This window comes from Anthonomus grandis, chromosome 6 (genome assembly GCF_022605725.1).
Source record: "Anthonomus grandis grandis chromosome 6, icAntGran1.3, whole genome shotgun sequence".
NCBI lineage: Eukaryota > Metazoa > Arthropoda > Insecta > Coleoptera > Curculionidae > Anthonomus > Anthonomus grandis.
In genome coordinates, this window is record NC_065551.1 from 26,402,412 (window position 1) to 26,429,339 (window position 26,928).

General features: G+C 33.6%; 1 protein-coding gene and 1 long non-coding RNA gene across 5 annotated transcripts in view; one reads left to right on the forward strand and one right to left on the reverse strand.

Moving 5' to 3' along the window:
* Nucleotides 1–26,928, reverse strand: part of LOC126737312 (protein split ends) — a 137,378-nt gene that overhangs the window by 39,088 nt on the left and 71,362 nt on the right. For all 3 annotated transcript variants that reach the window (XM_050442164.1, XM_050442163.1, XM_050442165.1), the window contains exons 2-3: nucleotides 18,178–18,447; nucleotides 3,423–3,650 (exon numbers count right to left, since the gene is read on the reverse strand). In XM_050442164.1, the coding sequence (XP_050298121.1) occupies nucleotides 3,423–3,650; nucleotides 18,178–18,447 (498 nt within the window). The remainder of the gene's footprint in view (nucleotides 1–3,422; nucleotides 3,651–18,177; nucleotides 18,448–26,928) is intronic.
* LOC126737319 (uncharacterized) lies at nucleotides 20,435–25,236 on the forward strand. 2 transcript variants are annotated; one of them, XR_007660993.1, is made up of 2 exons: nucleotides 20,435–20,972; nucleotides 24,862–25,236. It is a non-coding gene; the product is annotated as an uncharacterized LOC126737319 (long non-coding RNA). The 2 variants fall into 2 exon arrangements; XR_007660994.1 differs by lacking the exon at nucleotides 20,435–20,972 and adding an exon at nucleotides 20,979–21,319.

Here is a 26,928-nt window from a genome sequence, read left to right on the forward strand (position 1 = left end):
CTGTTTAGTCTTAAATAGCTTAGCCTGATGTCAGTTTTAAGTCAAGCGTTATGGTTATCATATTCACTTTGAATATGGTTATGATATTCACTTTGAATATGATATTGATTCAAGTTTTTATGTGTATATACTAACACCGTAATATATAAAGTGAGGGCAGTGTCAGTATGTTAAGACCAATAACAAAATTCCTTCACATCAACTCTGAAATGGAGACCTGTTATGGCTCGAACTGCCCTTCTCTAGAGTTTAAAAATTTTTCTTGCTTATGTAATCTTCTCTAATTTTCTTTGCAAGAACTATGTCCCCAGACAAGTATTGCATAGTCACAATGCGAGTGGAACGGGGAATGGATACACAGTCAACAAGATGCTCTGATCGACATGCATTCTGATACTTCTTAAGAGGTATATGGTAGAATTTAATTGGCAGGATATTTGGTGTTTTTTTATATTTTTTAAAGAACTATGTTAAAGCCATAAATGTCTGTGGAATTTTTAGATTTTTGACTATCAATAGCAACCCTGAGTTCGATGAAGCTAACTTTCCCAAACTGAAAACCGAGGAATTTGAATATTTAAGAGTTGAACATAGTGTGAACAAGTTACAGGTATTTTGTTTATATTTGATAGAATATCGTTTTTTTTTAATGTTTCTATACTGATTTACTACTTGTCATGCATCCCGAGCTTTATTATCAGAATTTTGAATAAAGTTTGTATTTGCGTTATATTCTCAGAAATTTGGTCTGTAAAACCATAACTCTATAAAATGTCTCATCTGGAGGATGGTACACAGTTAAAATAATGAGGTGCAAAGGCAGCAACAGCAGCTACTTCAAATACCATTTTACAGGTTTTTTCTACCAATTCAGGACCGCTAACTGCATTCAGGTCATGCTTGACATAGACCAGACTCCACCATGGTTTCTTTTACATCTGGTATATTAGGACATCAGCTTAATCTAGTAATATGAATGTTTGAGATCTCGTCTGGTTTCAGGAAGTGTTCAGAGAAACAGAGTATATCCGTTTTAAGCTTCGAGATCTGTAAAAAGACCTCAACTTCACCTATTTTGTTTTTTAGGGAATATATGTTCTGACAGAGGTCTGGGTCCTACCGGCCGTTTTGCTATCCTAATCTATCCTATATCTAAAAAAGGAAGTGCGCTTCCTCGTTTCCTGTATAGCCTGACTGACCACCACGCACGCAGACAAGCTGAATCCGTCAGGAATTTTTTGCACTCCAGTATGAAATTGGAGCTCACCTAATAGCCTTAATGGTAGCCTTGCTGCCCGGGCAGATTAATACAACAGTTAAATTTCAGTTCACATTTAGGATTTTATGTCCCCATTTCAAAAAAGCAAAGTGTGCTCCCACAGCGAGTATGTCCTTTTGGTATATGACGCCCCACTACCTCTGTTGTTTATTCTGGAGCCATCTATATACCAGGATGCTCTGCCTGTTTAGCTAAAAGACCATTGGAGTCCTGCCACTGCTCTCTTCTTGCGATATGGGTCATAAAACCCTTACTATCCACTCTCTCAGGTACCATACATCCGAAGAAGATGACATTCCTATATAGCCTGTGACCAGTTTCACCAGTCCGTAGTTTTCCAACGACATGTAGCCTATGCTCGTTCCTCAAACGCTCTGGTTGGGGTCACCAGACCCCATAAGTAAGAAGAGGTTTTACAATAGATGAGTAGATCCAATGAAAGATCTTAGATGACAGATCCTAGGTGCAAGTCCAAAGCGCACAAGTGGCCTCCTGAATCCTGATATCTGCGTGATCGTATCTGGAGAGTTTGGAATCGTCATAACCAAAAACCGAATAGTACTAAACTATTCAAACTGCACACCTTCTAGAGATACAACTCTTGGGTGCCAGCCTTGTTTAAATAAATGATTAGCCTGTCGACTACTAGGCTTGAGGATAATACTCCTTCCTGTGGGCTTCTAAGCTGGAAGGATACATAGCTCTATGAAAGCATTTGCTCTATCGATCTAACGAGACACGATTCCAAGTTACGACATTCCAGTTGATTTTCAGATTCTGCAAAATCCTTACGGTGTTTCCCAGAATGGAGAAGGTACGTCTTAAACCTGTTGTGTGTTCCCAAATACGAATTTTAGATAAAATTTAAGATTGAACACATGCAAAGTAAGCAGGCAAGGCAACTTTAGGAAATTCAATATTAACTAAGTTCATAACAGAAAAAGACTGTAACTTTTGACAGTGTATCCTGTAAAGTCACCTAGAGATGATCAAGGATAAAGATAAGAGATCAGTAGTGGAGTCACCAATTATAAGGTCATTGATATACTAAATTTAAAACACTGACATTAAAAAGATGCGTTTACGACCTTTCGGAATAATTTGTCAACTTTTAATTTATTACATTACATTAAATAATTACATATTATTACAAGTCGATTTTTATTTATACCAAAAAGTATTCGAATATTTTGATCTATAATCAACATCCGTCAGTAAACGTTGCTAAAACTTAAAGCTGTCAATTAATTTTGAATTTTAATTCATATTTAAACGTAATTTTCATCAATTACATGCAATACCAAAACCAAATAAATATATTTTTATTTATTACAATTGATTAGCTAATTGGCACTATCGACCACAGTTAATTTAAATAAATTGATACTACAAACATTAATAAACAATAGTGATAACCATAGACTATAAATACACAATAAAAAGTACCATGTAGATAAGACTTTATTGTCTTGAAGACATTAAACTCGCGGTTAACTACCTTAGATATTATAAATTGTTGTTTTTAATGATTCAGTTAAGATCGCATTAAGTGAGACTGCTCAAGTTTGGCAGGTGCAACTAAAAAAAAACATGATTGCTCTTAGTAAGTAAAAGGTGTACGATGCATTAAGTTTCCTTATTTCATTTTTATTGATAGTTATAAAGGTGTATTTGGTATAAGAGAATATGAGCCTTTTAAGGCGGTCGTAATGTGATGTACAATTTTGGTTAATATGCTTTGCACCATTAGTTAAGTTACCAGATTTGGTTCCTTAACGGTCTTCTAAGATTTTATTAACCATTTATGACTATTAATCACTAAAAGAATCCATTTTATGCTATAGAATTTTAGTGTAGGGAAGTCTTTAATATTGCCTTAAATTTCGCCAAAAAAGTAGATTCTGTTTCGCTCTGACGTTGTTGTACCGGAAATAAAAAGTTGATAAAAGACCCATAATAAAAATTTGGTCCAATGGTGTCCGTGCAAATGACTTTGGATTAAGAGACCGTTAAATTTTAAGGTCTGTTAATGGTCACATAAAAAGAAGTCGGTGCAAGCATCTGCTAATGAGTTTACCCAAGCCCATCGTAATAATCCTTCTATTAAATTCTTAATTTCTGGATTCTAAAATCTTGATCATACCTGGACGTGTCTCCATAACCAGCGGCGGTGGTGGTTCCCCAAACCGAATTCGTTCCTCTGTGACCGCCGCCCCCACGGAACCGATCCCGGTTCCGGCCGCCTCTGCAGGTGCCGGAACCGCCCTCGGGGGCAGACGTGGGGGCGGCCACGACGCCGCCGCTCGTGCGCTCGTAAAACCGGTTCGATGCGCCGCCCGTCGGGTCTGGAAAACCGTGCTCGTCGGACGACCTGTAAGGGAAAACAAATAATTTATTACTTTTAGAAAAAATAAACAAACAAGTTTTTCTTGAAACTTTCTAGTAAGTAAAAACTTTTAATTGAATAGAGGTAATTTTTTGTTTAATTTTTCCTTGAATAATAAACAATATAACATGTCATTTTCGCTATCATTCCATGGAGGAAACCTTATAGGCATTCACTGATTCAATATAATTGTTACAAAGGTCTCTTAAAGAACATTCTTTTATAAATCTAGAAATTAGTAGAAGAACCTTATTGGGTATCCAGTGTGTCCAAAAAGTCTGGAAAAATACCTTTTACAGGGTGCGTCCAGAAGACTGGGCAGCTACCAACTTTATTATTTTAAAAATATTAATGCATTTTTGGATTCTATGATATATTCTAAACACAAACTAAACTGAAACTGTGAACTGAAAACAAGTTACAGTTCGAAATTACCCGAATAAAAGGGCAACCATTGGAGAGATTGAGCTCTCATAGCATCTCACATAAAGCCTCCAACGTTTGCCGGTCAAATTTTTTGTGCTTACATTGCACACCTAGCTTGTAACTGCGCAAGCGACACCTTGAAGCAGCTACAGCTGCCAATGCCTGAGATAACGAAGATAAAGCAACTGCTTTGGTGGTAGGTTTTCGGGGATCGGCCTTGAAGTTGCTCCAGACAGTACCAGCTTCTCACCAACGAGACTATGAGACATTGGCCATAGCCCTAGTGAGAAGATTTGACAACCAACATCGAAGGCAGCTATACCAATCTCAAGTAAAAGACCAAGAAAAAAGTAAAGTTGTGGACAGGAAAAATTGCCTGGAAAAAATTTGTTGACGATTATGTTTTAAATAAAAGTGCCCTGGAAAAATATAAATTATCACCTTAAATGCCTGGAAGTAACCAAACATGATTAAGTTCATTTTGCAAATTATTTTTTAACTGATTTGCATTAATTATGTTTTTTTACTCTCCTAAATTGTTGTTGTGGATTCGAAAATCTGCCTGGAATAAATAAGTTGATAAATATTTACCAAATAAAAGTTGCCTGGAAAAGTATAAATATGCACCTCAAATGAGATGCATAATGCTCAGTTGAGGCAGTCACACAGTTCACAGTCTCAATTGCCTGGAATTGTACAAAAGCATATACATATGATAGTTTTTATAATTCCAGAATATTCTTGGTAATTCCGAGTAGTTAAGGCAATTCCGGCATGTACGTTTAACTGTTGGAATAATTTATTAATTAATTTATTTTATTTCTAATTCCAGGCACTTTAAATAGTCAAACAGTTCAGTGTCAATTGTCTGAAATTAAAAAAACATTTACATGTTATATTGTCTTTATAGATGGTCGACATTTAAGGCACTATGGGCGTAGTGGGACTCACTAGTCTTCGAGGATGGGTTGTTGACGAGAGCATAGGAGAACCCCAATGCAAAAATGATTAAGAAACGGTTAGTGGTCCCAAAGAAGAAAATTAACCAGGTCTTGGATGAGATGCATAGTGGAGCAAGTGGAGCTCATTTGGGAGTAAACAAGATTCTTGATAAAATCTAATTACTGTGAAGATGTGAAATCATGGTGCCGAAAATGTCCGACATGTGGAGCTAATCAAGGCCCTAGCACAAGATGCAGAGGTAGAATGAAGAATTATAATGTAGAGCTGCCATTCGAAAGAATCGCCAACGATATAGCCGGTCCATTTCCCGAGACCAACAAGGGAAATAAGTAAATATTGGTCGCCATGGATTATTTCAATAAAGTCTTTGCTCTTCCTAACCAAGAAACGGAAGTTTTAGTGAACAATATTTTCAGCAGATTTGGGATCCCTCTAAAGCTGCATTCTGACCAAGGACAGAATTTTGAAACCACGCTGTTTCAGAAACTTTGTGAACTACTTGGGATTCACAAAACATGGAAAACAGCTTTGAATCATGGTAGAGAGATTCAACAAGGCAATCGAAGAACATTTTTCGAAGGTGGTGGATGAATATCAAAAGGATTGGGATCTCTACTTGGCAACGTTTTTGCCGGCCTACAAGTCTGCAGTTCATGATACGACTGGGTTAACACCAGCCCAGGTTTTGTTCGGAAAAGATCCTCGTTTACCGTGTGACTTGGTGTTTGGTACTTTAAGCAAAGAGGAAGTCACAGTAGAGGATTATGTGGACGATGCAAAAATGAAACTGCACGTTGTTCACGAATTGGTCAGAGAACGATTAAGAATTGCAAGCACTCGAATGATACGACCGATATGACCTGAAAGCAAACTGTTCAGGATTTCAGCAAGATGTTAAAGTATGACTTTGAAACCGTCAAAGAAAGGAAGAGATATCACCAAAGCTGATGCCGGCCTGGGAAGATCCATAGACGGTATTAAAGAGGATTAATGATGTCCTCTATAGAGTCCAGTGCAGCCCTAAGGCAAAGATGAAGGTAGTTTATTTATAGAGGCTTAAGTTATATGTAAGTCAGGCCGATTAAGAGGCAATGTAACAAAGTTGCTTTACTACGGCCCTGTCTTGGACGGATTATTCTGATCTAAGTAGTGAATAAAAGTTTAGTGTTTAGTCTTCAAGTATGCTTATTTATTTAACCCACTGGAAATCCATAATAATATGTAAATTTTTTCTACTCCTTACAAGCGATTCTTATGCCAATCTTTCAAAAACCTCTGCTTTCTTTGATAATTTCAATCCAAGAGTTTCCGTATTTCATTAAACCTCATAATTTATTTTTCATTATGATTCAGGCAAATGGTCAGGTCAGATCATAAAACACTGTTACAGAGGTATCCCTATCATTGGTCAGAAAAAGACGAAATATGCCATGGAAGATGATGAGCCCCTGAGCATCATTACAAGGTTACATAGCCTTTAAAGTATTTTTTTGCCGTGCGTATAGGGTCTTACTGGATCTATAATGGGTAAATTTTTTGCGGTTTATATGTTATTCAATAAGAATATAATTATTCCAATACGAGTACCTGTATCATATCAAAACTCATCATTCATGTATCATTGCCGCTTGCAACATCATCTGCACAATTGCCAGTGCATCGAGTAAAACAGTGACAACAAATAAATAATGACGGCGGAAAGCGACACGGTTCGTTCTGTCCGTATTCCGGACGCCCCTTTGTTCCTCGATGCAAATTTTTCAGAACGGCGTATCCGTATAGAAATTTTACTTCCTACGTGGTTTATGATACGATATCGTTCCGTTTTGTTTGTAGTAGACCGCCAGAGGCGCCGAGAGAAAGTCTGTTAAGGGACATAGTCTACTTTCGAAATGATTCACTTGTTTTGAGATAAATGAAATCGACCAATGAGTGTCTCATGTCTGTTGACCTAAGAGATGAGAGTTGTTAGCACATATTTTACTGTATACCGTGTAAGTGCAGGTTTAATATCTCTTTTAGCCGGGTCGCTAATCGGTCGCATATGTTCTGTGGTTTCTTTGAAGAAACTTCACTTACTAAATTATAATGAGAATTAATTTTTTTGATGTAAGGTGTTTGTCTATATTCTTGGTTGCATAGCACAAATAAAGCTATTTACACATAACTTCTGAGAAAAATTGTACCTTTAAAAGTAGAGCACAAAATTAATACGATGGAGTAATTCATAAACAAGTATGCCATAATAAATAATATAAGATTAACGACTTCTTACCAATAATGGACTACCTTGTATCAACCAAAAGTAGGTGGTGTCAATATCCCTGACCTCAGCACGATATTTTTCTACGACACTGCCGAGTCGCTTGAAATAGCCATTTTCGGAGACAATAGAAATAGACCAGCCGTAAACAAAACGCATTTAGAGCAGAGAGAAACCGGTCGGAGTGATTTGCACCACCCTGCATATACAGAGTATAATGGTACACAGGATGTGGACGGGTATTGTTGTCGAGGTTCTGCATCTGATTCAAGCAAATTTACCGACTTGACTTGATGAATTTGCATTGGTTTTTTTGCGAAAGTTGATGAGCCAAGATGTAAAGTAAATAATGATGATAATAATGTTGAAAATTATACCTCTTTTAATACAGTATTAGAGATAAATTAATATGCTTTTCTTGGTGATATATGGTTAGAAACCAAAAAAGGAAACATTTTCTTAGTAATTTTTTTGTTATTGTTTACTAGTGAGATCTGAAAATGCCTCAAAGAAATGTTTGAAAAAGGCAAAAAAAAAAAATACAATTTTATTGTGATAGCTAGTAAACTGGAATGATATTCCATAAGTAAAAAATTAAAAAAGCAAAAGCAAGAAATTCTCTAAGGTATATTATTTCATATGACCTCAAGTAGATGGAATAGCAAAAATCCATGGAAGAAAAACTATATCTAGTCCCCTTCACTAATAATCCATTTTGCGTTTCTTTCCACCTCAAAGGTGGCATTGGCGGAGCTTTTCAGCGATAGCTGAACTGAATCTGCTGGATCCAGTCCAGTAAATGGCTTTGTATCAGCACTAAAAACTACACAATAATCGAATATTATGATAATTGGTACTACCTAGCTTAACATAAACTATGTGTTCCTTATGAGATCTACATAATCAAACTGTTGAATTAAATCGCTTGAGTAGATAGATATTGAATATCTTCACGTCATCAACTGAAACGCCATACACTCAAAATCTAAATACAAAGCATGTTGTTGACCTAGATGTAGTACCTGGAAGCTTTCAATTCGATTGAAATGGGCAAAACTCAAAGTAAAAAAAGAATCGTTCTCAATGAAGTATTTTTTTCCCTAAGGCTTTCAAAATCAGTTACAATAGAGCAACTCTACAAAATCAAATATATTAAAGCTGAATAAATGAAAATCCACAAAAAAACAGCTAAAAGAGCTGAAGAGTAGTAAACGAGAAATCTTTTGATATGGATATACCACAGGTGCTGGCAGACTGCAAATCAAAGGAAAAATTTATATTCTGAATAGCAGGAGTTGAAATTATTCTCTACAGGATGCAATAATAAAAGTGAGACCTGTTATTATAATAAAATTGATAAAGAAAAATAAGAACATAATAAAGAAAATCTTATGTAAAATAAAACTGAGAAGATAAAACTATTAGAAATCAGGAATTTTTTAAATACAGGAAAATAGGAGCAGCATCTGGATTTATTTTGTATAATATAGGCTGCTATAAAGAAGATCTACTTTTATGATGAAACTAATGAAGAAAAATAAGACGAGTACAAAGAAAGGTTTAACACACTATAGTTAATTTACCGATTTGAAAACCTGATGTTAATTAGCAAATAAAGCTGTCGAAAAAAAAACAAATTTGTAAAGGTCGACTACCTTAAAGCGTTTCTTTTTTAGCACTATAACTTTACAAGCAGTGTTATTAAATTTGGCATTAATGTGCTAATAGATGTACACACAAAAATTAATTAATAATATTCAAAAACTATGTCATTGTTGATCTTCTGTAAAATTGGAAATCTCAAAATAAAAACGCCAAAACCAATTTTTATTCTGTGGCAGGTGTAACATTGCAATTTCAAGGTGTTCTAAAATTATTCACAGTGACATGATAATGAATGTTTTTTTTTAGTTTTCTTAGAAACCCAAACATATTTCTTTATTTAAACCTATACAAACCGGCATAATTGACAGTTTCAAAAATTATTTACCCTGAGTGAAAATATTTTGTAAACACACAAGGTCCAGGAATGTTTTCGAATTATCGTCGTAAGCCAACTACAGTTATCAAATCGCGTCGCGGAGCTGTCCAGAACCGTTATCCAATAATAAAAGTATTCAAATTGTTTTTGGAATGAGCATCACGGCACAATGTATAAGAACGGTTCTCGGGAATTAAGATAAAATTATCATGCCTCCGGCCTTTGTCGAGGTATTCTTTGGTCGGCGAATAGTGGTAAAAATAATTATAATGTCGCCGATAGATGCTATATTTGACAAACGGTTCAACGACTTCTTAGAGTGAGATTTGTATTACAGTAACAACGGGTTTAATGCAGCTGTAAAATTATAACCGTTCTACTAACACCTGGATACGACAATTCAAACTTACATTAATTTTTAATCATAATAGAAAATCACTTTCATCCCGTACGTGATTTGGAATGTTTAAAAGTTTAATGATTCTTTAATTGTTTTTTTTAACATGATAACGAATTCCTGACTAATATAGCATAAGCCAATGAGATATTCAATTCAGTTAAAATAATTAATTATTTAGGAATAAGAAAGGAATTCAGCAAGCCAGAAGCAAAATTTTAAAAAAATTGTCGATATATGGAAAAAGAGTGTAAGTGTAGTTTGGATTATTTTTAAAATTTGTATAATACTAATATCAATATAGCAGAAATGGACTTTAGAGAAAATTGTAAAAATAAACATGTAAAGAAGAGGTTATTAGGGATTCCATATATAAATCCTGGAAATACAGATACTGAAGTCAATAATTCATTTGTTATTATAGTCGCCGCCATACATCCGCAATTTACTTTGGATACCTGTTAAAACTACTGCTTTTTTACCTGTAACAACTGTGTGTATACAGATAGTAGATTTAAACAATTTGCAAAATGTCTGTAATAATTATATGAATACACAAGAAACTTTAACATTTTGATAATAAAACTATAATGAAGAAGAGAAAGGAAAGAAGAGATTATAATGGATTTCAAAGAAAGAGTACTACAAATCGAATACTTGAATCTGGATGTAAAGATCGTGTAGTAAATAATATATTAGTGGGAAAAGTAGATTTGAGCACTTTTACAAATTTAAGTGATACTCGTATGGATTTAGTAGAAACAGATTTCGGAGAAACTTGTGATAATCAAACTAGTAAAGAAGGGGGTATTATGGACTTCAATCAAAAAGCACCACAAGCCCAATATACTCAATAATCATGAATTTGCATATTTCGCAATAAATATTCATATCGAGTTATACCAAAAAGTGGTATGCCAGATTTCTCCTAATACACTCTTACCCTGATAATAATTTTTAAATTAACACTAACATATTTGATCCATATAAATATATATGGTGACAAATTATTCAATTCAAGAGGCTGCAAAATTCAACATATTTAATAAGAAATACGTAACTGTCAATCACAGACAAATACTTAATTCGTTTAGCTGATGACTAAAGTTCTTGTTAATCTCTAGGGTTTTATGGAAAACCAACTTCTGTAGCAAGGAGACTACCTCATAAAATCTAAAAACTGAATCATCTACTAGTAATAGACAAGTTTTTAATGACGCTATTCGGGGTGGTCCCACATCCTAATGTAATTTAATCTCACCTGGAATCTTTTACTCAAAGCAATATTGTTAAAGGATGACACATCTATTGTACGTCCTGATGTTTCATGTGGAAATTATACCATGAATTGTGTCAGACATCTTAATTACATCTAAGCTTAATACAGACTGAAATTCAAAAACTTTAAGGCTTACTTTAAAGCCGATGAATCGTACTAAATCTATTCATGAGTACATTTTATTTTACTACAGTTGTTTTTATTACTAGTCCTAAAACTTCATTCTTTTAAAACAGTTAGCGTCTAATATTGGATTTCGATGCTTCGATAGTTGCAGGCTTATTGGCATAAACCTGCAACTATTGGTGACTCTGGTCACCAAATCGGAAAATGACACGATCAGGATCGTCAATGTTTCACGGGTGGTATACTTGTTTCATTTTAGCACCGTTGTGACTAAAATCATCATTATCAATAACTTCCAAATGAGATACAACAAACTGTGTTATCATAGCCCGACAACAATCACCACTCACCGTTACTGCATTATCTTCTTGGATTTTGAAGAAAAACTGTCCAATTATTACACGTTGTGGTAGATATACACATTCGTAGATTTTCCCAAATAAGAGAAGTCTTGCATATTAATGAAGCCATCGAGGTGAAAATGGGCCTGATCCCTGAAGATAATCATATTTGCAAGATCAGCAGGTTACTCAAGGATTTAATTGATGAATTCTCTTCGGTTTTCATGTCTACTGGCAAAAGTTATTGAGTCAGTTGGTTTTTGTAGGCATGCAGCTATGAATCAGCCTTTGTCACACTCTCGCGCGAACTGCCGTAATGGTTTGTTCGACCACCTCTACGATCTCATGTTTCACATCACCAACGAACCAGTGCTTTCGAATTTTTTGGTTATTCTTTTCACAGTAGATAAATTACGAACATTATTTGATAAATTACGACCGAACATTGGATGCACTTTACGAATAGTGGCAATTAAACTTTCACCCTTTTGATACTGATTTATGATGATATTAATTGATTTTCATCAACATGTGATGATTTTGAATTTCTGACAATCAGGACGCGTTGTTATATCGTGTCATAGTGCTCCATATTTACTAACTCCCATTTGTCAACTATCGATCTGTCATGTCATAATCATGTGATATTATGACTGTGAAACATGGCGCGCAATTCAAATATTGCGTTCTTATTGAAACATTCTTTAGAACTAAAATAGATTTTAATTATTGTTCATCATATTGCTATTTTTTTATTTTTTTCACTTATTCAGCATCTAAAGCGAAAGACTTCAGAATTGCGCAGAGATGTCGAAAAGTGACTTAAACTGATTGGTCACTGTCTACTACAACACTAATTTAGCCATGCCAGAATCTAAAAATAAAGCAATTAACTCGATCTATCAAATAACGCCAAAAGTTACAACAAAAAGTATGCCGCAAAAAGCATGCATTTTGAGTAAAAAAACACCGCCCTTTTAAAAAAGGACACTGGATACTATACTAGAAAAGGGTTTTCATCGTAACCGAATATGCGAACAACCCATGTTTCCCGAAATGATCGATGGTCGACATCCGAGGCCGTGTTTTTGCGCAAAGTCATGCATCATTTTCGCTACGGCTCGCAAATGCGATTTTTATGTCTCCGGATCCGGAATTTTCGGTGCCAGCAAATCTGCTGGCTGGTATGGAGCGGACCTTTTTTCTCTTCCATCCCTATCGTAAAACTGAAGACTTACGGCCCCGGCTCGATTAAAGGTAAGTGTACTTCGGTCCCTTGGAGGAAGATTTACACGAGACCTCTGGAACGCCTCCGGCTCAAAAGCTTTTCGATCGAATTTAAACCCTGGCCAACGGTCCGTAATGGGACGTGTAAGTTGAGCCGGTAATCTTAGGGATATGTAAAATTATTTACTTTTTTTAGGATAATGTTTGTTTTTCCTTTTAGCAATTCTTTAATTATTCATAAACGGAACAAGCAAATAAAATAATTCGCTCAATCAATCAATGATTAAGACCTAATTGAATTTATTAATAAGAATCATAAGACAATCACTTTTTTTAAACTTAAGTTAAATGTTACTCTCACGATTATTGCCATACGAAATAGGATAAAGTGGTATAACAAAAAGTTCTCCTTGTAACTGACCCAAAGTCAGCACAACATCATCAAATTCATACTCTTACCTTATAAGATGAAAAAAAAATTCCTCTGGACCTTTTGAATTTTATAGAAATGCCGTAACACTGAAACCACAGAACAGAGCAGTATTTCGATCCTGAACGCGTAAAACAGCAATAAATCCCAACATCTTGTAAGCGTTTGCCACAATATTTTGAATATGACAGTTAAAAATTAACTTAAATGTCGGATGCCACACCAACATATCTAATTTAAGTGTAAACTAGAAGGACTATACCATTTATTGTTAAATCAATTCTTGATGGTATCACTAATAAAATTTTAATTCAAAACCAGATTGGTTGAATCTGGATCTGCCTTCCTAAAACGCATATATCTGGTTATATACATGCAGATCTATTATTTGAAACATGATTCTTATCACCATGAGTGGGCGAAGGAGGATGATATAAACAATAACTTGCTGATAAGATAAATACCTCAAACAAGATTATAATAAACATCTTAGATAGAGAAAATTGTAGTTTGTTATATCAATCTTTTCTCTGATATTACCATGTAATTTACATTATTTTGATAGTAGACTAGAAAGAATAAAACCAAGTTTACCATCACAGTGGTTTTTTTGAGCCTTTGTAAGTTTTCAAAACCTTCTTGAATCGGCTTTTCATCTTCTTTTAATCTCTCTTTTCATTGCCTTTTATTATTGGTTATAAGTAATATACACACAACCAAACTTATAGGCAATCACCTCAAATTTTGTAGTAATTTCAACTCTGTTAAAAAAATATTAATAAAAATGCTGTTCGTTGTATGTCGATATACAAACAAAATACTACGTAAAAAATCAAAAGCAAATTTAAAAAACAAATAAAATATATTTCTGGGTTTGACAAAAAAAAACAAATTTTCAAAATAATGAAAAAAGAAAAAAAGGGAATAAAGTTTAGTAGTTCGTGTGTTCTTCTCTAGCTTTTATGCATCAGGCTTCAATACGTACTGGCATGCTTCTAATTAAATTATCCACATTCTCCTGGGGTAAATTTTCCCATTCTTTCAATACGGCTTGAATAAGTTTCCAGGGTCTGACTTTAAGGTCGTCTTTTGATCTGATCCCATAAATTTTCAATGGGATTTAAGTCGGGTGAACACTCAAGCCAATTTAAAATGTTAATCCCTTCGGTATCAAGATAATCTCGAGCCACTCTGCCGGTATGGGGAGGTGCATTATCTTGCATAAAAATTCAATAATCTTTAATAGCACTTCTCCAAAGTCTGACTACTCATTCCAAAACCAAATCCACATACCTCTGACCCGGCAACGTTTGCTGGAATGGTATCAATGGTGTTCTTACTCCATCAGTATTCCGTCTTAAAACATTACAGTTTCTCCTTTATATTTTGGAATGGATTTCGCAACCTGGAGTCTGGCTTGTCTTTCTGCTGCTCTGAGAATCAGAATTCGATGATCATCTGACCTATCATTAGAAAAAGGGGCATTTTTCCAATTGTCAATAGTTCTATTTTGGTGTTGAAGATGCCAATTTAACCTGTAACTGTCTTATTCTATAAAGACCTCACGTACGAAGCCTTTTACTTATGATTTCAACGAAAACACTCACACCGGTGGTTTCCAGAAGTTGACGTTTTATCTCCGTATGCTAGGATTCCTCCTAGCAATTTGGGATACAAAACATATACAGATATATAAGTTTGGTTGTGTGTATTATAAGTTCATTGAGAAAAAATGGTTATCTCTGTTAAATATGGTGTATATATGGTGTAAATATACAGTATTATCATACGATCATAGATTATTTATGATACCTATACATAAGAAAAAATTTAAGTTTTTAAGGACCGCTTTAAGTATTAAGTTAAGTTACATTTTCCCGTTTCACTAAAAAAATAAAAATCGTCAATTTAACAAAACAATTTATAAACTTATGATGAATTGTTACTCCCAGGCATTTACCGCAGTATGAATTCAAACAAAATTAAAATTAAATTTTCGAAAAGGCTCCGCAGGATGATTACCAGCATGCACATAGATTTACGCTCATTCTCTTAAGCGTTTTCCTGGAAATAATGAGACAATCTGTCACTCTACCCGGTAATTTCAGTTCCCTTTCGAGTCATCACCAAAAGACAATTAGCCAATCATCTCCGACAGGTCATTTACCTCTTCGCTTATATGTGCGTTGAATATCCACATCACCGCGCCCTGGGTGATTGTAAACAGAAAAGCATGGGTCATTAAAGCCGTAGTTCCCAGTACAATTAAAGCCAACTTTTTAATGGTTCGTCAGCTTTAAGTAATATTTAATGACACCGTTGCATGCGGCAAAGTGAATTCGCACTAATGGCAGCCGAACGCTGACGAAATTCTGCAACGCGAGAAAGATGAACAGGACGTGAAAAAAATACGAGTAATTACAAGTAATTGTAACAGTTAACCTGATGAAAAGACTAAATTGCTTTTAGAACCACCTTATTTCCTAAATAAAAATTACATTCTCATTGTGGCTATCCGAATTCCCAAAAACATCAGGGATTCTTGAAATATTGGCCCTTATAGGACCGGTCCTGTATTGTTTGGTCCGAATTATCAAGACTCTATTCTGGTTCTCCCTTATCTTCATGTGCTATACGGTATTGTTCGTAACACAATACAAGATTTAAGAGTCCTCCTCATATAGAGCGAGGGTGGCATTGAAATGTGCTTACATAAACGATGCATTAAATACTCGCCGGTTTCACGTCATGATCAAGACAAGAAAAAAGGGCCACTGAAAGAGGTCTCACACAATAAATACCCTGACCTAAATGATGTTTAAACAAAAGCATCTTTGGAACTACAAAGAGCCTATAGAAAATCTGCTTTGTTCTTTTATGATTTCAGTCATTACCTGGGAAAAATCGTAATTATTATCTTTTGAATCGGCTAAACTTCCATTACCAGCGTGATTTCTTTTAGTTACGAGTGTTAATGTACCAAGGCACACTAGGTTCACTGGCTCTTATCTTTTCTAAAAGTAATCTGGTTACAGGATACAATTATGCTTCATTTAAACCTTTGACTTGTAAAATCACGAGTGGAAAATTGGATGACGCAATTAATACATTAAATTACTTTAATATACTTGCACTTTCTACCTAGTAATGACTGAATAAACGTCAATCATTTAACTATGGAATTAAGACAAAATTAAGTTGAAAATGATGATGAAAGCTTTCGCTCGTTAAATTTTCCATTATATTTATTTAAGTAGGTCTATTGAAAATAATATTAACAACCATCCGATTTTATTTTAATTTTGTTAGCATATTAGACCAAGCTTTTTATATTAGTTTTACTTTTTAAAGCAATGAGTGGCTGGATGTGGAAGATAATCCAGATATTAAGAACAATAAAAAAAAACTATTAGATTCAATGTGTCCTTTGCAATGAAACTTTTGGTTACAGGATTTCTCAAGTAGAAACTACGACGCCAACATTAATTTTTAATGTGACTTCTTAAGAAGTAAGTAGATCTTATTATTTTCCAACAGTTTCCAAATTTTAGAAACTACTTGATAAAGGTTTGTCATGCATTTGTGAGTAGAATTGTCATATTAGTTGTCATTTTCCGCATTATTTTTTAATAAAATGCATTTATCTGAAAAAGAACGAATTGAAATTTTGCAACTCATGCTGATCGCCCTCCATCCACCGTTAGCAAAACTGAATCAAAATTTAGGGAACACGACCATGTAAGATACTTATCTAAGAAAATACCCCCAAAAGTATCTGAGGATGCTACGCTGAATGTTCTATTAAAAACGGAGAATAATCCCCATGCTGCGGATTAGTACAATTTATAGGAATTGGAATTTATCAGTAGGATCAGTGGCAAAAATACTTCTTGTAAATAAATACCATCCTTATAAATGAATTATTAGAAGATGATATTGTCGAGTGCAGTTTTGTGAGCAGATTCTTGAGGCCACTTTTACGTTAAATGGACACATTAACAAGCAAAATAAAATTACATTTTGTTATATTGGGTTGGGTTGGCCCCCTCAAAAAATTAATGAGCGGGCAGGTATTATGAAAAATCGATTTTTTTTTTAAGAAACATTAAACGGAGAGCGCTACTTGGACTTTCTACAATTATAGTATACTTTCTACAGAACTTATTCCTGCTTTAGTTATTTTATGAGATACTGAGTAAGAACCTAGTAACGAGATATGGATTCAACAATACGAGGCACCTCGTAACTCTGCTAACACCGTTCGACACAATGATGCAACTCTTCCTAACAGATAGATTAAACAAAGAGGACCGATTGAGTGACCAGGTAACGGAGGTAACCGGAAACAACCCCATTAGATTTTTAATATCGTAGAATTGTAAAATGTCATGATATTCAGGATGTTCCATTAAAAAAAATTACTGATGACGCCATAGTTTTTACTTGAAATATCCTATATAGAAAATTTTTATTGTAAAAAACTCACTTTCCATGCAAACAACTATAGAAATTGATAAAATTAAGTTGTAAGTTATCCTGAAAAAAAAAAAAAATTTTTTGGAAGCAAAGAAAAAATTAAGTTCTCACAGGAATGCAGGAGACATTATATTTTTTTAAAATATGCTTAATGATAGAGTTGAGGATGGTGAAAAACCTAAAGGTCCTCCCATAATTATATTTTGATCGTGGATGATTCTCAGATCTAAAATGGATTTTCATGACTGCAAGTGGGAGAAACGACATATTTTTTTATCTTTCTAGTGTCTTCACCGTACTTCACTTCTCTATTACAACCTAGAATACCTTGAAATTGTACTATTCTGACGATGACTATGACGATATCGAGACTGTTTGATGTCGAGAAATCATACATCGATGTCAAGACCAAAAAAGTTGACATTCTACTATCAAGAGAAAACAACAAAAGAGCAAACATGAACCTTCAAGATACTTCTTCAGCCTAAATACGGCAGAGCTCTAAAAAGAATCCAGGAGAATGTTGACGAGATACCTTTATCTCTTCTTCTATCTTGTATTGTGTTTTATTAAGACTTGTAAGAAGGGTTTTGTGAAACTTACCCATGGCCGTTGGGGAACCTGGTGGCGCCAGGCGAGGTAGAGGTAGAGTAAGAGGGTGGCGTGCCCGGGTGCGGCGAGGCCGCGGACGGAATGGCAACAGGTTCGTAGTACTCCGTGTTCAGAGTGCGATCGTCGATCTTCAGCTCGGCGTTGTGCGCTTTGGCCGCACTTTTGATGTCCATGAACGCCACCGTGCACGCCATCTGGACCTCGCCCGTCTTCTCCTCGGAAACCCTTGGCAGTAATTTAACACTCTGCACTCGGCCATATCTGAAACAATTAACAACACCTTAATATTTAATATTTATTAATCGCTTAAGTATAAAATCAACCCCATGAAACTTGATTCGCCAGAGATGAATTTACGGCGGCGGCCATCTTAACGTGATTTGATATTAGGAAAATATGATAGGATAGTGATGTTAGCGACACTCTTGACGTTGACAATTTGTAATTCCAAGAATTTATCCTTTTTATTTTTGGTTTTGCAATAGCCTCATCGGTCAAGAAAATCGGTTCGCTCAAATTAATGGTTTTTCTTTTTTTGTGGAATTAAGGCATAGCATTTGGAATGGGGTAAGTTTTTTAGATATAGTGCTCCTTGGTGGAGACAACACAACAAGTCGAAAAATTGCAAAAAATTTAAATGTAAGTAACGGGACAATTTGGAAGTTGCTTAGAGAATATTTGTTGTATCCATACCACATTAAACGCGTTCAGCCCCTTCGTCCTGCCGATTTTCTCCAATGGAATAAAAAAATCCACATGAGGTGCTTTCAACATCAGTTCTCGTTAAACGTTTGGGCGAGAATTAGAGGTGACTTCCTAATCGGAACTGGAGGATGTGAAGGACTGAGGATTGATTCCAAGAAATCTAATGTAATTTATGCACGATGGTGGACCTTTTAACATTTAACCATTTTAACATTTTCACTCGACAGTTTTTAACCGTAACATACGGAGATCGCTCGATTGGTCGAGGTAGACCTCACATAATATGGCCTGCTCGATCCTCGAACTTAAGCGCGCTGGATTATTTTTTATGGAAACACCTAAAGTCATTAGTTTATACTACTCCAGTGGAAGATGTAGAAAATTTAAGAAATCGGATAGTAGAGTAGGAAGTTGCTGGATGTAACGCCCGAAGAAGCGATCCTGGTTTTTTTGAAAGAGTTCGGAAAGTCCAGATTGGATTATTCTTGCATCCGAGCGGGGGGTACTCATTTAAACAATTCTTGTAGATTAAGAAAGATTACATTTAACTTTTGGGATACAAACAAAACATGTCCAAGACTATTATTATAATATTACAATTTGTATTGTATTACAAAACTAGAGTTAATTATACCTATACTTACTATAATAGAAATTAAATAAATTTTTTATTTTCCATTTTATTAAATAATATATTTCTGTTAAGATAAAATCATACAGTTGTGTTTTATTTTTATACTTGTTATTTAAATACACTATATTTGTGAAGGTACATTCTTTTTCGCGTGTGATGTATATGTGTCAATATTACCTAAAGAAATTTTTTGTAAAGTAAAAAAGTGTAAAACTGTTTAATTGGTGCAAAGATTTTTCAACTCTTTTGAAAGAACAAAAATTGATAATATCTGCTTTAATCGAGTAGAATACCCATAGGCTGTAGCATTTAGTAATTTTCTCAATTTGAATTTCCCGCGTTTAAATGAATTTAAACTTGGCGCCAACTTTAATGCTTTTCTTCAAATCTGATTGGCTAAACAGGTTGCCAATGGAGTTACGGCTTAGAAATGTCAAAGTTAGTTCGAATTATTGCACCTTTGGTAAAGGGCGAGAGAATTACCTCCCGTTAATAAGGAATTTCTTATATCTCTATATCTTTGTGTTGTGTGTATAAAATATTTTTGGTATATAACCAAATTCTTTTTTAGTCGAAAATTTCGCCTGCGAAGAACTTTTTCTTTGCGTTCTAGCCTCAAGTTCAATCTCAAGTCCGATCCGACGTAGCTACGACTCAAAACTAGTCAAAGAGAGGAGTGACTCACGTCGACAAAAACGCGGAATATTTGAATTCAATACAAGGCGGGAAATTTAAATTTAAGGCGTGCAGGCGGATAACATTAAGAGAAAACTTGCACATATCAGTACCAAAGAAGCCTTCGAAGCTTTTTCTCAACAGATTAAAAAGAAACAAAAAACATTTTTTCTATGTTTCATTTGTAAGCAAATTCTAGAGCAATTGTTATATTTGCACATTTCGAATGATCAATTATCATATAACATTGCTGGGAACTACTGAAACTGTAAAACCCATCTGAGCCATCTAGCAAAACCTACTAAAAGAAGAAATACAGAAAAATCAGTAACAAAGGCAACATGGCGTACATATATTTTTGCCCTCGGATATCCCCCTCCCCCTCGACGCCCCTACTCGTAACACCAACACACACAACAATCGACGTTTGTCGTGGATATTCAGCCGGCCTTCGCGTTTGCGCAAAGCGTTTCAGATTATAAAACAGCTTTCTATTCGGCTGGCCTCACCCATTTTGAAACAGCCGGGGCAATGTTGCCGCTCACGCGTTCTTTTCAAATTTTTAAGGAAATAATTAGGAATTCATGTACTATACATCGGTCACGTACACCGAGTTCGTGGAAGTGTGCGGTTATGTGCTTAGTAAACACAATAAGTCTACTTAACGACGAGGAGTAAAATTGGAAAGTACGAAAAGCGTTTTGGTGTTATTGCGAAAAATGCGACCGATTCGGCAACACGGCGACACGGTTAAGGCAGTTTAATCTCAAAGGTATAGTCGAGACGAATACGTTGCACACGTTCTACGCTAAAAATCGAACTTTTCAGGGTGCAAGAAGTGTTTTTTTTAATCGTTTTTGTTCGTTCACTTGCCCTATTCGGATTATAGCGATGACAGCAGTCAGTTTTTGCGTAAATCTTGTTTTTTAGAAAAATGGCAGCAATTACGGTATTGGAGGGTGTGGCTTTCTTTAAGAATCACATTAAGTGGTTTTTTCTGGGTTTAGATGTGTAATATATTTGGCTATTGTTTTAAAAAAGTTACCTACTTATGCCCTATTTCTTTTTCCGTAGAAGCAAAGTGCCTCATTATTTATTTAAAAGTACTATAAATATAGGGTGAGTTTTTTCTATGTGGAACAAAATGATAAAATTGGTTCATTTTACGAAAATTAAATCGACACGTCCTGTAAGGCCTTAATAACAATAGGGTCGTATAATTTTATACAATGGTTAAGGGTTTATTAATATGATAAGGTGCAGTCAGTAAGGCTTTTGCTGAGTACGTATCGATCTTAAGGTTTTTTCTTTATTATGTTAAATAATTTTGAAAGATTTAACATAATAGAAAAGGATAAATTTATATATTTATATTATTTTTATATATTTTTTACGTAATGATAAAATAGCGCCTCTCAATTTGATTTAGCGTTGGTTACATATCCATCAAAGTAGTTGGTTAAAAGCAGAAAAATAAGACCATAGATTTAAAAAAAATAATTTATTGACTTTTTAATTCTTTTATCACATTAACATTATAATAAAAAATATATATAATACAAATATATATACACAATATTATGGTATGCGAGACTTGTCCACAAAACAAATAATTTTAATATTATAATTACTAAAGGTTATATGGTTTCCTCAATATGATTATCAAGATCACAAATATTTTGCGCTTCTTTAATAACGTGCTTTACAGCATTTCTCCAGTTTTCTTTGGTAACGTTTTCCACTGCCCAAATTAATTCGATAGAATTTAATTTGCAATCATGAGGTAGCAAAGGAAGAACAATTATATTGTGTTTTTTGGCCATTTGATCAACAACAGCCATTTAAATTTTGCCTATTTATCTCTTACTATTGTTATAAGATCCGCTTTTACGACGTCATTATCAAAAGGGTTTCTTTATCAGTAAGCCAATTTTTTATTTACATTAGGGTAATTTTTCTACTAGTCTAGCTGGCATTGTCTATAACAATGACGGAATTTTGAAGAATTAACTTGATCATTCGGAAAATTAATCTTCAAAAAGATCAGCGTTTATTTTCTCATGGTAATATTTAGTTGACTAAGATTCCAACGCAAATAAACCCCCATCCTTTATCGCTAGCAATATGTGTAATTATTAATCGGCGACACTTACCGGAAGGAACTTTCAAGCCATTCTGTAAGTGTTTTAAAAAAGCCTGACGAGAGCTTTCGACATTTTTGTCCTTCGAATATTTGCTGACGGTATATTCTTCATTAACTCAGGGTTCAATCTTTAATTTGTCCTAAATATTTTTTTTTTTTAAATCTTACCCATAACTTTTTCCTTCCCATTTCTGGTACATTTTCATTTTATTTTATTACTTTCAAAATTTTACCTATTAATGGGGTCTTAAAATAAATTATTAAAATAAAATGAATGTTCTGACCTGATTATATACTTAAAGGTGCTTGATGCACAAGTGTACGTTTAGTACTATAGTCCTTGCTTTCAAATCTAAAACACCTTTGGACAACTACGGGGCTAAAGTTTGATGATATTCTGACTACTAAAGCGCAACAAATATACTGAAAGTTATATTTAAATTTTTGATGAATTTTACAGGGAGATTCTTTTTTTATATGATTGTATGTGCTAAACGTCTTCCTTTCAGATCTATAGGGAGTTAATTGCAAATGTGTTTATGCACCAGAGTATTTTTTAAATCCTTGTTTCGTTTTAAGCAAACTTACATTTTTGTAGTTTTTTTTAATTTGAGGCACTGTTTTTGCATAAATTAATAAAAACCATTTTTGGAATGGTCAAATTGATAATGTTCACTCAAACATTATTAAAATATTTTTTCTCAAGTTTATTATTTTAAAATAAATTAATCTTCTTGAAAATCAATATAATTATTCACTATTTTATACGATAACTAAGTAAAAAAGCAAACCTCAAGTAATTTTTAAGTGTAAATTCCTATTAAATTACAAATTTCTGGGCACTAAATTCTAGCGTTTAAATAGTGTTATTTATTATGAACTTTAAGCTAAATAGAAAATTGCAATTTTATTTGAATAAATAATACAATAACAACAGCAACAATAACAAAATGAAACAAAACAAAATATTTATATTAAGTGTTCTACATGACGACCTTCTGATTCAATACATAATTTTGCTCTTCTTGATAAGAAACAGAGAATTCTTTGAAAAATCCCCACTTTATTGCGGAATTGATTGCAAGTCTGCTCAATATAATTATTTTTTCTTATTTTTGTGTTGGGCAATAACTCCTAGGTGGGAATACTTCGTGACCGCATAGCAAAACTTTCAATGTTTATTACTAGAGTACCTTTGGAAGTACCTAGTTAATACCACAATATAAATTCGGCACTTAATAATGTAATATTTACTTACTAATAAGATAATACTTGCCTAAATATTGCCCTGTTAAATAAACAAAATGTAACGCCAATGATTTATTGCCGCTTTATGGCTATTCACCATTTCTTGTGCTCCTATGCTATTATAGGAAACGGATTTTAATTCTTATCCTAAGTTTTTAAAGGTTTCCCAGCACCAGATTATATTAAATGCATTATGAATAAAAAATATTTCTTTAGCAAATATAGTCCTAAAAAGTATTATTATGAAATTTTTGAAAAAATACAAATTAATACCGAATGAATAATATAGGTTCATAGAGGCTAGATCGACGGAGGATGCAATTGCTGGGCTTTCATCACAAATATATAAGAATTTTAATGAAAGCAGTTCGAAATTATGTATCTTTGTTGATCTGGCCAAAGCGTTTGATACAGTTTCACATTCCTTACTTTTGGAAAAACTATTGCCTTAGATGAAAATATTTAGTATCATAAAAGGTACTTAAGTGACAGAATACAATATACAAAGATCGGTGGAGTAATAAGTGAAGCTGGACCAGTAGCTTGTGGCGTTCCCCAGGGGCCTGTTCTTGGACCACTTCTATTTATTTTTTTATATAATGGCGTTCTAAAAATTAATATGTTGAGAAAAATTTAAAATTCAAGCAGAAAGAGCGCATAATTATTATTAAATATAATTAAATGCATAATTATATGCTCCAGTAATAAAACAATACATTTTCAAGGCATAATCGTGGATGATTATATAATACCTGCCACAAAAACTTTACAGTACTTAGGACTTATTAGTGTCCAAAGGGTTAGAGGCGTATCATGCCAAAATTTAAATGACTTCTTGTCAACAAATCTAACAATTCTATGGAATAGGGTTGGGGAGGAGTGCTAAACTGTCATGTTAAATGTCTAGAAATAATTCAAAAGCGGATACTTAGTCATATTTAACAAAAGTACCTATGTATAGCCAAAAAAGCAACTTTTGGCAATATTGGTAAACTTTGTACTATTATTTCTTGTTCTTTTATTTATGGTACTTAGAGTTTTACTTACTTAGACGATATGCTTATATTTTCAAATGAAATTGGTAAGATGATTCGCCTTTAAAATTATATTCAGTAAAATTACAAATGTATTTGCACATAAGATATTGAATCTAAACTTTATAAAGAACAAAAAAAAAACAAAGGCTATAAAGAGTTTATAAGAAAATAAGTTGTTTAATCTCAAAATTTTTTTTTATCGATTTATTTTTTCTATTAATTTTTATAATAAGAATTGGAGCGTCAACAACAGTAAACTAATATACCATCTGGACCAGAAGCTCTTCCATTCTTCGCATTTCAAATAAATCGAAACACATTATTTAATCAGTCGTCGTCGTCGTCGTCGCATCGATGGACCAAACGAACTTTCGACCCAGAAACGCTTCAAAGGTTTCTTATTCAGCCGGGCCGCAGTCTAGCACAAGCCGGCAACCCAGCCACAATAGGTGGGGATAAACAGCCGGGATCCCGCTAAGGGGACGCGACGTTGCCGGCTGCTTCATAAAATCGTCGGTTTAGGGATATGTAATTTTTAATGCGCAATAAGGTTTTTATAGCAATTAATTTGAATGTAAAAGTTAAATAAATATTTAATCGGTTGCTTGCGGATAAGGGTTTTTATTGTGTAATAGGTTATTTTTAAAATATTGTTTATGGGCGGCAATAATTATTTGAAAAAACAACAAGTTTGACAGTTGCTAAATGATTGTGTTTGCGGAACATGTGACCCACCACAGCATATTAAAAGAGTAATAACCGAAAATTGTGTCAATGGGTTTTTATTGTGTTGGCTTCTTGCAGTTTATTTAAGTTCATAATATAGTTTTTTTTGCCGCACCTATTTATAAACAATGGAGCGTTTGTTTTACTTTTTGAATTTAATTACAAATAAATAATAGAAATCGGGCAGGTTGCGAGCATTGCGTTCTATTTTTAATTGGATTTACGAAATGTACAATTTTTTTTGCATGTAGGTAGGTATAAAGCGCTTAGGTTTTATACTGAATCATTTAATTATATGATTTGTTCGTTAATCGTTTTTACGTAATATAGGGAACAACGTAACATTATAAAAATCGGAAGTTAGGTAAAAATTATCCCGAAACTTGAAAAAGTCGTTTGTCTGGCATCTTCCAAAAACGTAAAGTGAAATTAGAAAAAAAATTGTTTGTAAAATTTAAACTACTACAAATAATACAGGAGAAAGAATCACTAAATTATCTTACTAGTTTATAGGTTTTGCTGTCTGACAATTCAACAAAAAAAAATAAAGCAAGAATGATTATCTAAAACTTAAATAATGATGTCTACGAAACATGTAAAAAAATTTTTTAATGTTTTTAATTTTAAAAACTTCAATCAAAACAAAAACTTTATCAAATGATTTATATCTGAATTAACTACGAAAAAAGTGTTTTCCATGTAAAATTTAAAACTTTTATCTACTGATTAAAGTCTCTATTTGCACTATTTAGCAATTAAATTAAGAATAATGATTATTTAGATAATAATGTGTATAATTAATGTAAGACATTTAATATTAGTTTTATGTCTTTAATTTGAAAAACTTGAAAAAACTTTAATCAAAACAAAAAATTGATCAAATGATTTCTATCAAATCTTATAAAAATCATAAGTAATTACGAATGTAAATTTTTTAACTACTAGTAAAGTACTTATTTAAACTATTTAGCAAAATGTATAACCTGACTTAATTTCTGGTATATAGGAAAATCAATCATTTCTTTATAAAAAAATTTACCTCGAAAACCTCTATTCTTTTACAAAAAAAAAAACGTTATTAAATAGCAGTTTCTGTGAGAAGCAAAACATTCTTATCGCCATTTTATTATCTATTTATATTTTCCAAGCAAAACCGTATATGCTGCACAAAATGTGCTGAAACGCAAAAAATCAACACTACGCAGTACTATATTTTTGTTTAACATTACCAACCCAAATGATATAATCGCATCGCTTATCATAATTTTATCGATTCGTGTTTCTGGCATTATCGACTATTAAGCAGAATTTTTCACGAAATTGAAGGCCAACTTAGTCTTGCTTCGCTCTAACATTATCATGAAGGGTCTTTTTAATGCTTATTCACAGGATTATAAATATTGTATATATTTTAAATCAATGCCTTATTATACCAAAAAACTAAAAAGCCAGTTTTAAAAATTCAATTTGTTTAAGAATTCTTAATTTAATACTCACACAATTTTTAAACATCATAAACACGAAAAATATGGTGGATAAAGTTATTTCTGTTCGTTGACCGCATAACGATTTTT